This window comes from Montipora foliosa, chromosome 6 (assembly GCF_036669935.1).
Source record: "Montipora foliosa isolate CH-2021 chromosome 6, ASM3666993v2, whole genome shotgun sequence".
In the NCBI taxonomy this organism is placed as follows: domain Eukaryota; kingdom Metazoa; phylum Cnidaria; class Anthozoa; order Scleractinia; family Acroporidae; genus Montipora; species Montipora foliosa.
In genome coordinates this window covers 13,609,496-13,621,995 of record NC_090874.1, presented here as the reverse complement: position 1 = coordinate 13,621,995, position 12,500 = coordinate 13,609,496, and the positions used below count along the sequence as shown (strand labels likewise).

Here is a 12,500-nt window from a genome sequence, read left to right as displayed (position 1 = left end):
TCATTCTGTCCAGCGGATTTAACAGAGAAGGAGATAGGTATGTCATGTATGGGTAATTTTATTGTCGCGGGCAAATATATTTATTGAACTAGACGCACCACTAGCGTACACTGGGTTACCTGCCTGTAGTCCCTATTACTCAAAAACAGAAGGGACTGAGTTGGGTGGAATTAAACTGCAGCGTTCCAGGCAATTTTTTCAAGTCGGGGGTCCTTAAGACCATTTAAGGGGTCACCCAGAAGTCGTACCAGCAGAGGCTCTTTGGCTCTTACGTTCATACGACGAAACAGATATTTTTTCTGAGGTTTAAAACCTGGCTACCAGCCTATTAATCATTTGTCAGAAAGAAGAGATTCCTGTCATCTTTAGAAAAAATAGCCACGCATTGCTTACGTGTGGTAGTGCAGTAATACAGCGCTTTATTCCATATTGTCAACTGAGTTGCGTTTTGTCTTCCAGGAGATTCAAGTTGTCTTTGCGTAATATGTAGCTCTAATAGTACACAATATCATTTTGGAATTGAATATCATTGTAGTGCCATGGTAGAAGTGTAGCCCCCTGAGAAGACATGTGGTTACTAGCAAAGTACTGAACCCAGAAAGATTGAAGAAAATATAAGGGAATCGAGAAACATTGGCTTCTGGGCTGACATGTTGATCATTTTCAACTTCCCTGACAACTTTTCACCACAAGTTTAAGGATGCACTCTGAGAATGTGACAGCTTTGTAATACAAAAGTTCACTGAAGTTTTTAAATTCCATTGTAACGCTCAAAAATGCGAACTAAGCAAAATACAGATTTTGTTAGCTTGCTTTATGCAAAACAAATATGGATGCAAAAGTAAATAAATATTGATACACAGTTTTTAGGAATAGCAGAAGGAAGTTTTCAGGACGGTTGATCGAGAATAAAATATTTTACTATCAGCAACAAAATTTACGACATGAAAAAAACATTAATTTTGAACCGTGGATATAAAAAGTTACGATCCACGACAAACATTTTGGGAGATTTTTGTTATTGTACTTTTGGCTGCACAAGTAAATCGCAAAATCTAAAGTGACATTGAATTCAGCGGGCGGCGTGTTTACACGCGAAACAGTGAAGCATCAGTGTCAAATGATGGCAAGATACAAGGTTTTTGTTTTTGTTAATTTTCTTTTTCTTTCAAGTGTTATAAAGTTTGACCAGAAATGTGCGAATTCAACACAAAGATCACAATCGCCCAACTCTTGAGGTTTACCATTGTTTCTGTAAAGTCAAAAATTTACTCTTCAAGAAGAGGTTATTTATCACCAGGTAATTCCATCGTTTCAGAAATAGCAGCTACTTTATTATTCATCAGCGTCACAATTGTTTGCTGATTTTGGGGCTCATTTTGTTGAAACTCAAGCACGCTTCCAACAGACCTGTTTATGTTCGTGAACCCTTCCTGCCTACAGAGCATAACCACAAAAATGCTCCCGTATCACTCGAAAATTATACAACATGAGATTAAAATTCGCAAAGACGAGCTGGAAATTTCACAAAAACCTTTTCCAGCGAAAAATTTATTGAAACAAAAAACATGTTTGCTATTAGAGGCAAAAAACCCTTCCTATTTGAATTGCGTGCGTGCAAACTAAACACACAATCGGTACAGTGTCTGACATTTGCAGACTGCAGACTAACCCTAAATCACAATTATTGAAAGCTAACCGTTTTAAAACGGGGTCTTAGACTTAAATAATGTTTATCAGCGCTATTTGAAATGGGTGCTTAGACTTAAATAATGTTAATCAGTGCTATTTGTAGGCAGTCTGCAATCTGCAAATGTCTGACACCGCAATCGGTGTCACAAAGCATATGCAATTAGATAAATTTCTGACAGTTCACATCAAGCCCTTTTTGAAAGAACCTTGACCGTAAATGATGAAGCACAAAAGAGACAACAAGCTTTCATTCAAATAATTCTTCACTGTCACATTTCCAATTTTTTTTTTCTACCTTGTAAATTGCCAGACAACTTAGATGCGAATTCAGTAAACACTGTGATGCATTCAAGGCGCTCGATTCCTTCAGTGTTTGTTACATCCACTTAAAAAATGCTATTTGATTTCGGTGTTGTATATAATATCAAGTTCGTAAAATATTAGAAACAATGCTCACTTGATATCCAACGGCGAAAAATGAAATTGTTGTCGAAGACCATTACTCGTTGCTTTAAAGATTCCAGATATTTATTTTTCACCGCCTGTCTTAACAGTTCATCCAATTGACGTTCCATTCTTGAGCTCCATGAGGGTATACTTTGTTCAAAGATCCACTAAAACGTCATGCGCGTTACAATGACTTTCGACACCATTGCAGGTTAATTAAATGTCCTCCTGTGTGCACCAGAGAAATTTACGCATTAGAACAACTTAATATAATGAACAAAATTTTGGTTTTATCAACGGAGTTGATAATGTAAATTTATTTATTTATTTATTTATTTATTTAGAGAAGTAGTGCGAGAATAAGTTATATTCAAAAGACGAAACAGAGGAGATATCACAAACGTCAAAATTGCCCTGTTTCCATTTTTTTAAAAAAAGGAAGGTCCTTGAGTTCAAGCCAGTAAGAAATAGGAAGAAGATTAAGCTTTATAAGGCAAAGGCGGCAAGGTAGTTCATAGTCACGCAGAATGAATTTTGTGGCCCTTCTTTGAACTCCCTCTAGGAGGGCAAGGTCGCATCTAGAGCTTTGAGGTGCCCAGACCTCGCTGGCGTAGGAAAGGTGAGATCTAACAAGCGCAATATAAAGTAGCCGCCTACTAAGAAGATCCGTCATCTGGGCACAGTTCCTACGAAGGAATCCCAGCATGCGGTTGTCCTAAGATGTACAGTGGGCAATATGGACGGACCACTTAAGATTGCTACTAACGACCGCGCCCAGATCTTTATGAGAGTCAGTGATACTAATAGGAGCATCAGAGATGCTATAGGTATATTCAGAAGGTTCGGGCTTACGTGATATCCTAAGCAAGAAAGATTTCTCTGCGTTGAATTTAAGAGACCAATAGACAGACCATGAACACATATAATCAAGATCAAACTGTAATAGATCATTGTCAGCAGGCGAATGAATCGCGCGGAAACACTTACTGTCGTCCGCAAAGAGTGCAACTTTGCTGTTAATAGCAACATCAGGCAAGTCGTTAACATATAGGAGGAACAATAAGGGGCCAATCACACTGCCCTGAGGTACACCGGAAATGACGTCACAGACAGACGATGAGACACCCACAACAACAACACGATGTTTACGATCGTGAAGATAGTCACCAAACCAATCTAGAAGAGTACCTGAAATACCAAAACAACCTAATTTGAAGAGAAGCTTGCGATGAGAGACAGAGTCAAACGCCTTTGAAAAATCAAGCCACCGTACAGAGATTACAAAAGCTGACGTTTCGAGCGTTAGCTCTTCGTCAGAGCGAATCGAGGAATTGTGGGTTACGTGTTGTTTTTTATAGTAGAGCAGGAGCTACGCTATTGGTGGTAACTAGGGAGAATACTTTTATAGTAATAGGTGTTACCCTCTTTAAATAAAGGTTATTTAAACGTGCCAACGTGAAATTACGAATATATTAGTTAAATGAAAAGCGTTCGTTAATACCGTGAGGATTAAGGGTGCCGATTTGCAGCATGTTCTCTACCTTGAATTGACGATTATCGTTAATTGTTAATTTGCTTTCAATTTACTATTATCGTAATTTCAGAACTCTGAAAGCTTGATATGGATTATGGGAAATGAACATATTTCTTTTAAAAGCGGAACCCTAATTGTCTGGACTCGCAGGACTCGAATCTGGGAACGTGTAATTAATAACCCCTTCACTTAACCACTAGACTACCACATCACTAACTGCGAGGATGTTATTTTTTTTTAATTTCAATAAATATTTCTTCCAAAAGTGCCGCTGTAAACGTGTTAACAGACGCTAAGAAGCAAGCTTACACAGTGAAAAATGTCGGTTACCAAACTTCAAGAGAAAGCTAACCATTTTAAAATCAAGGTTCAGACTTAACCATTATTCAGCAATGATTTTGTATATATACTAATTAGTTTTGGTAAATAATCGGCACATTTTTAGTCAGTTGATCTTTAGTGGTTAACTGGATAAAAACAGTTCCTTCGAAGTGGGTGCTCCGGGTTCAAATCCTGTCCAGGGGCTGCTTTTACTTTTTTCTTTTTATACCACAAGTCCTGGGACACAGTGTTCTGAAATAACAATAATAGTAAAGTGAAAGCAAATTAACAGTTAACGATAATCGTCAATTCAAGGTAGAGAACATGTTGCGATTTGGAAGATGAATTCTTGTTCCAGATTCCTGCGACTTTCCGTCGTACCTAGATGTAGGGAAAGGCCGCAGATAGCCATGTGTTTTTTGGAGTGGTTAGGGAGATTAAAATGACGAGCGACTGGCTTAAAGATGCATCCTTGTCATTCTTCTCAACATTGCGAAGGTGTTCGCGGAATCGGTCACCTAGTCGTCTACCTGTCTCACCAATGTATACTTTATTGCATAACGTACAGGTTATGCAAAAATGACATTTGCGGAGGTACATGTGAAACGATCGGTGATCTTAACAGAACGCTTAGGTCCCGATATCTTGCTAGTGTTAACAATGAAAAGACAAGTTTTGCATTGAGAGCGCGCGCATTTGAAAGTGCCGGGTTGCTCGTTAGTTTTGAGCGCGCTTCTAACTAAAAAGTTGCCTACGTTTTTGTCGCGTTTGAATGAAATAAGTGGAGGTTGCGAAAAAAATTCTACCAGTCTCGGGATCATTTTGGAGTAATTTAAAATTATTAAGAATGATACTTTTGACTGCGTGATTATGAGGATGGAAAGTGAGGGTAAATGGAATTCTGTCATTCTTATCTTTTTGTGACGTTTGTAGTGATGACTGTCGATCAAATTATTGGGCGCGATGATGGCCCGCTTTGACCAAAGAGACAGTATAGCCACGTTTTTCGAAGAACTGGCACATCTCCTCTGATTTGCTGGAAAAATCGGAGTCATCACTACATAGACGTCGAAGTCTAAGAAGTTGAGAATAAGGAAGGGAGTTCAGGACGTGATGGATGTGACGATGAATACAACAAATAACTGTGAGAATCTGTGGGTTTGTAGTGCACACTGGTACATAGCACGTTGCCACTAATAGAAACTTTGATATCTAGGAAAGCCAATGAAGTTCCGAAATTTCCCAAGTATATTTAAGAGCCGGATGAAAAGAATTGACGGAAGTTATAAATTAATCGAGGTCTTCTCTGCTGGATGAAATAGCGCCGATGCAGTCGTCGATGTAGCGGCCGTAGAGTTCAGGTTTGGGGCCGTTGTCCTGATTAAAAAATTGGTGTTCAACATATCCTACAAAAAGATTGGCATAGCAAGGTCCCATTCTTGTGCCCATCGCTACACCATTAATTTGTTTGTAATAGTTGCCGGCGAATGAAAAACAGTTTTAAGCGTTAAAACTAGTTCGGCAAGGCGGAGGAGCGGAGCTTGGTTCTCTGGGCTTTTACTTCGTGTAGAAGACGCACATGACGTAACAAAAGCTTTAGGGGTCTTAAGGGATCTAGAATTCTGATTAGGTATTGTATCAAGATTTTTGTTCTATTGTTTTACGTCATGTGTGTCTTCTACACGAAGTAAAAGCCGTTCTTTGACAGTACGTTGATCGAAAAAGTGTTTAATTAAGTGCTTGAAGACCTTCGCTATTGGGAATGACTGTGTATAGAGATGTAATGTCCATGGTGAAAGTAAGTTTGTCTTGGCCGGAGAAATTGAAATCGCGGAAACTTTTTAGTGCGTGTGTACTGTCTTTAATGTATGATGGCAAAGATTTGACGATAGGCGTCATAATCCTGTCTAATTAGCTAGAAATGTGTTCGGTCGGGCAACTACAGGCAGAAACGATGGGGCGACCCGGGTTGTTAGGTTTGTGAATTTTAGGCAAGAAGTAAATGCACGAAGTTCTAGGGGTGTTGATGATGAGATTAGTGGCAGTGTCCGGTAATTCTTGATTAACTGTGAGATTCTGAATGGTGTCTTTGACAAGTTTTTAATTTCGGAAGTGAGATCTTTCTGGATTTTGGCATAAAACAACACCTTCGCGATGTTGAGAAGAATGACAAGGATGCATCTAAGCCAGTCGCTCGTCATTTTTAATCTCCCAAGCCACTCCAAAAAACACATGGCTATCTGCGGCCTTTCCCTACATCTAGGTTCGACGGAAAGCCGAAAGAATCTGGAACAACAATTCATCTTCCAAATCGGCACCCTTAATTCTCACGGTATTAACGAACGCTTTTCATTTAACTAATATATTTCTATTTTTCACGTTGCCATGTTACCACCAATAGCGTAGCTCCTACTCTACTATAAAAAACTACACGTAACCCACAATTCCTCGATTCGCTCTGACGCAGGGCTTACGCTCGAAACGTCAGCTTTCGTAATCTCTGAACGGTGGCCAATTTACATTATCAACTCCTTTGATAAAACCAAATTTTTGTATACTACTTCCCCACCGACGAATCACCACAGTTTCTTTAGAAACTACCCCCATCATTACTGTAATGAACTCTTGATCTCATGTTGCGAGTCCTTTTCACGCCAGACGGTTACTAACAGAATTCCAAACGTTTTTTGAACTACCAGAGAGTAACCGTTACGGCTACCCGAAAGTAGGGGCCCCATAAGCCTGTTAAATCCGAAAGTAACAGAGGCCGTTACTTTCGGAATTCTACGGTGTGACTTGCTTAGGTCGTAAAAATATCCTTGGTTTAGCTTTCCTTGTTAACATATCCAATGCGGTTTTCTTTGAAATTATTATATCCAAAAACCGAACAGGCAGAAAAAAGTTCCCTGGCCTCTACTGAGAAGGAATTCAGTTTTGTGAGCACCAAAGTCATTTTCGCCTTCTCGGTACCCCCTAGTAACAATTTTATACCACCTTACCACACGGTTTTATTCAAGTACTCAAGAAACGAGGTAAGTGTACTGATATGTTTGTGAACTAAGTTAGGCTGTTAGCTTGGCTGGCATGGATTTAAAATTTTGTCACATCACCCTTACCATGTATGACTCCTTTTGGGTGTTGTTAAACTGAAGCTAAGGAATCTTTGCTTTAATAAAAAATCTAGTCTTTTTACGTCTATGGTTTTTTTTGGATTTCATAATCCTCAAGCAACTTTTGTAAAGTGAGGTACACATGACCTTTAATTTAACAGAATCTGACTCCCTGGAAAGTTGCTTGACTACGGCAACGAGTTTTTCCTCCAGGAACACTTTGATATGATGCAATTTTTTGGTTAAGATGTATTTGCGGATGCGTTTGGCACGACTTGAGAGAGCTGTATCGGTCGTTGCATGATACTTTCCAGTCGACTCGACGGTGTCGCTGTAACAAAACGTATAGTTCACTGGCAAATAACGGTTCCTTAATTTGGATCAATTTAACTTATGAAATACTGATGGGAAGCTCGTGAATAGGCCCTTTTCTGCCTTCTTTTTTTCACTCTAAGTTAAGACTTGCCAGTTGTTTTCATCATTTTCTTTTTCCCATATAAGCCTTGCAAATTGTCCGTTACGTTGCTATGTAGCCGAGTATTTCTACAAGAAATTTTACGCTTCCTGTGGTTCAAGAGGCCCTTTGCTTCTAGCAGAATCTTTAAAATACTATTTTCACAACACATAAAAGGGTTCTGCCACAGTTTAAACTTGTACGACGCAAAATACACTGTGTTCAGAGATATAAACAATAGTCTAATTTTCATCGCTGCTGAGAAAAGGCTAAAGGCATATCACTGGGAAGCAACGTCCAATGAAACCTAACAACGACCAAATGGCAGCTTTCTAAAATTTACAAAGGGCAACATCATTATCTCTAAAGAGCTAAAAAATTCGAAACCAAAATTTATTAAAGACTTTAAGAGCCACTCAACTACTTTAAGTTGACGACTCCTCAAACGTCATATGATTTTGATAGTGTTAAAGAAGAGATCCTCCCAAATTCTTCCTGGCACACCCAACAGGTGTGCTTTAGACTCTCGATTAAAGTATTTTCTTGCCAAGTGGAGGGGCGATGGACTTCTAGTTTGTGTTTATTTGCACTTGCATAATGTTTCCTGGCACTTCTGAAGACTTTCCTATTGCCTTACTGACTTTATAACATTTCTGTCCAGTATGGACTCTTTCATGTTTCCAGCTTCGCGAAAACACTTTCCACAATCATAGCCAGTGTGTAGTGACAGGGCTTCTCTCCTGTAATATGAACTCTTTCATGTGTCTTTAAATTTTCACTTTGACTAAAGCACTTGCCGCATTGTTCGCATTCGTAAGGCTTCTCTCCAGTATGCACTCTTTCATGTTTTCTTAAATTTCCTGCCTGGCTAAAACACTTTCCACATTGTTTGCATGGGTAGGGCTTCTCTCCAGTATGCATTCTTTCATGTGTCCTTAAAGTTTGGCTTTGACTAAAACACTTGCCGCATTGTTCGCATTCATAAGGCTTTTCTCCACTATGCACTCTTTCATGTCCCCTTAAATTTCCTGCTTGGCTAAAACTCTTTCCACATTGTTTGCATTGGTAGGGCTTCTCTCCAGTATGCATTCTTTCATGTTCCCTTAAATCTCCTGCTTGGCTAAAACACTTGTCACATTGTGTGCATTGATAAGGCTTCTCTCCAGTATGCACTCTTTCATGTTTCCTTAAACTTCCTGCTCGGCTAAAACACTTTTCACATTGTTTGCATTGGTAGGGCTTCTCTCCAGTATGCATTCTTTCATGATTCCTTAAATCTCCTCCTTGGCTGAAACACTTTCCACATTGTTTGCATTGGTAGGGCTTCTCTCCAGTATGTACTCTTTCATGTTTCCTTAAATCTCCTGCTTGGCTGAAACACCTTTCACATTGTTTGCATTGGTAGGGCTTCTCTCCAGTATGCACTCTTTCATGTTTCCTTAAATCTCCTACTTGGCGGAAACACTTGCCACATTGTTTGCATTGGTAGGGCTTCTCTCCAGTATGCATTCTTTCATGTTTCCTTAAATCTCCTGCTTGGCTGAAACACTTTTCACATTCTTTGCATTGGTAGGGCTTCTCTCCTGTGTGCACTCTTTCATGTGTCCTTAGATTTGCGCTTTGACTAAAACACTTGCCGCATTGTTCGCATTCATAAGGCTTCTCTCCACTATGCACTCTTTCATGTGTCCTTAAATTTCCTGCTTGGCTAAAACACTTTCCACATAGTTTGCACTGATAGGACTTTTCTCCTGTATGCACTCTTTCGTGTGTCCTTAAAGCTCCTGGTTGGGTAAAACACTTGCCGCCTTGCTTGCATTTATAGGGCCTCTCTCCAGTATGAATATTTTCGTTTGTCCTTAAATTTCCGTTTTCGCAAAAACGCTTGCCACATTGTTTGCATTGGCAGGGTTTCTCCTTGGTATGGACTCTTCTATGTCTGTTTAAATTTCCTATTCGACTAAAGCGCTTGTCACACTGTTTGCATTCATTAGGTTTCTCTACAGTATGGACTTCTTCATCTCTCGTAAGACTTCGCTCTTCCTTGAGACAGCTTCCACTCTTTGTAAACCAAGAATCCCTGTTGAAAGTACGGCAGTTCCTGTGCTTAACTGATCTTGACATCATTAACAGATTGCGATCTCACTTAGCACTAAAATACAACAGAAAAAGAAGTCATTTTCACCACCAACAATTTATTCGTGTGGCCATTGCCGGAGTCTGAGTGTGGCTGATGTCGGAGAAGTATGATTTTATCGGCGAGATGTTAGGTAAGCTAGAAATTACTTTCCAGCCTTTCCTTTACTTCCGTACGTGTGACAATCCTACAATCGCTTTTAATCAGGCAAATAACCACACAAGAAGCGAAAAAGTCACCACGACAATAAAGGACCGCTTTTTTGTTGAGAACTTTTGCCTGTAAACATATTTTTCAGTTTGTTATGGAGATTCCCATACAAATCCTTATAATTTATTTCCCTCCGAATCTGGGCCGCGTGTGACGGACTGAGCGCAGCGAGGTCTATGCGCCATGACCTAGGGCCAATTATTTTGCTGTCCGGCCTGATCTAAACTCAGTCAAGCTTGGACAAAATAAGTAACAAGAATTTATCTAATATGTTGTTTGTATTTGCTTTTTTGGCTGTAAATACCGGTAACTTGGATGTTTAAAAGCGAGGAAACCCCCAACGTGTTCCTACCGGGGCCGTACGGCTTTTTCCGGCCCTGCCCGTGCTAATGCCTACAGCCCTCGTACGGAAATTTTCCCAATAGTTTTACAATGTAACAACATACACGGGAAAATTACGGAAAGCTGATTGGTCAATAAAGAAGTTATTTTTTCTTAATTTTGTTTGTAAAAGAGAGGAAAATTGCACGCTCCCAACGTCATTGGCTTCATAGCCAACCCATTCTCGTTAATTCGTAATTTGCTCTGAATTTACTATCGTTAATTTAGAAGACTGAAAGCTTGATATGGATTATGGGAAATGGTCATACAGTCAAACCTCTATTAAGCGGTCACCCTCGGGAAATAGCCAGGTGACCGCTTTAACAGAATTTTCGTAAAACAAAACCCGTCATGTGGCAGAAATTGACCAGGGGCCCGTTTCTCGAAGGTCCCGAAAAGTTCTCGCACCCAAAAAGCCGTAACAAAATCTCAAACCTTTCATCTCTGTTATATGCGTATACACACAAGAAGTTTTAGTATACACCTCCCTGTCTTTAAATACCGATCAACTAATTTACATTTTATTGTTCACAATAACAGTAACGCATGCGAGTATCAGTTTGAAGGCGACAGTTCTTATTGTGGTTGGCTGCAAAGGAAACTGACAAAAGAGGAATTCGACGTGTGCGCCGGTTGAGCCACCACAGAGACGTGCATTTTTACACAGAAAATACTTAGGTTGCGTTTGATGAACTGCGAAAGAAACTGGACACGCTTCGGTTATCTTCCTGTCCAAAAATATGCCTTTTATTGACTGTTATCGTGTAACAAGGTGACCGTTAAAGAGAGGTAATTTACAATATATTTAGTCGTTTGGGAAATCCAAACGGTGACCACGTCTGCTTAATAGGGGTGACCGTTTAATAGAAGTCAAATTTACGGTAAATAAAGAAAGTAAATTTCGGAAAATTGATAGGTGACCGCTAAATTGAGGGCCGCTTAATAGAGATTTGACTGTATATCTTTTAAAAGACAACCAAGTGTATGGACATAGGAATCGAACCTGGGAATGTTCATTAACCCGTCACCTCACCACTTGAACACAACACCGCCAGCTGCTGCTTTAATTAAACACTTTATGATACTGCTGTCTTATCACTCGGCAACAAACAATATTAAACACTGCGAAAGGTTTTAAAATCAAAGCTTAGCCTTAAATTATTAATCTAGCTTAGGCCTAATTACCGTTTAGCAGCGATATTCTATGGGAAACTTAAATAAATGTTTTTATTGAAAATGCGGTGTCTTGATCTTCAATGGTGAAGCGGAAAGAAGCGGTTCCTATTGACTAGAAACTCCGCGTTCAAATCCAATCCACGGATATGATCTTTTTATTTTCTTATTTTCTCTGCTACCACAAGTCCTCGGACACAGTGTCCTAAATTAAGGATAATAGTAAATTCAAAGCAAATTACGAATTAACGATAATCGTTGATTTAGAGAAGAGATTATGTTGTCATACAGTGTAGCTCAGTTGGTTAGAGCGTCGCACCGGTGTGGCGAGCTCACGGATTCAAACCCCCTTTTAAGACAAGTCCTGAATTTTTCAGGCTTTTCTACGCAATTGCTACATTTGCAAAATCGCGTTCATAACTGCAAGGATCATAGCTTCAATTGATTTCATATCCGCAGTTCAATATATGATTCATTTCATCATTGACTTATCCATCACGGAAACATTAGAGCCCAAAAAAGACCAGCTCCCAATGTCAGCGGCTTTATAGCTCAGTTGGTTAGAGCGTCGCACCGCTGTCGAAAGGTCACGGCTTCAAATCCCGTTGAAGTTTTGAATTTTTCAGGCTTCTCTACAAAATTATATTTTATGTAAACTAATTAATAAATAAAGATTACTATACATAATTCATATACAATGTTTTTTCCAAAAAGTAATCACAACTAACAATTTTAAAATAGTTTGCTAATGATTGAAAGAAACCTATTTATTTCATCAAAAGGATAAATGCCCTCATATCAAACACTACATGTACATACATACATACATACATACATACATACTTAATTGACCGCTCCCCATAGGGGCTTTTCAGGGCCAATGAAACACAACGAAACGACGGAACAGAACAACAACAACTTTTACGAATCCCAACTAGCCGGAGGCAAGCCAGTTGGCTATTTACAAGTGCAGCTGAGAAGTTGAACCAGGGACTACCAGGATCAAATTCAACAAGTGGTCAGAGCGGGTCTTGAACCCGG

At 39.5% G+C, this 12,500-nt stretch overlaps 1 protein-coding gene across 1 annotated transcript in view; it reads right to left on the bottom strand.

Moving 5' to 3' along the window:
- The window catches only part of LOC138005055 (zinc finger protein 850-like), a 35,527-nt gene that overhangs the window by 13,199 nt on the left and 9,828 nt on the right, over positions 1-12,500 (bottom strand). The window contains exon 2 of the mRNA XM_068851345.1: positions 8,235-9,710. Coding sequence (XP_068707446.1) covers positions 8,235-9,685 — 1,451 coding nt within the window. The 5' untranslated portion in view covers positions 9,686-9,710. The remainder of the gene's footprint in view (positions 1-8,234; positions 9,711-12,500) is intronic.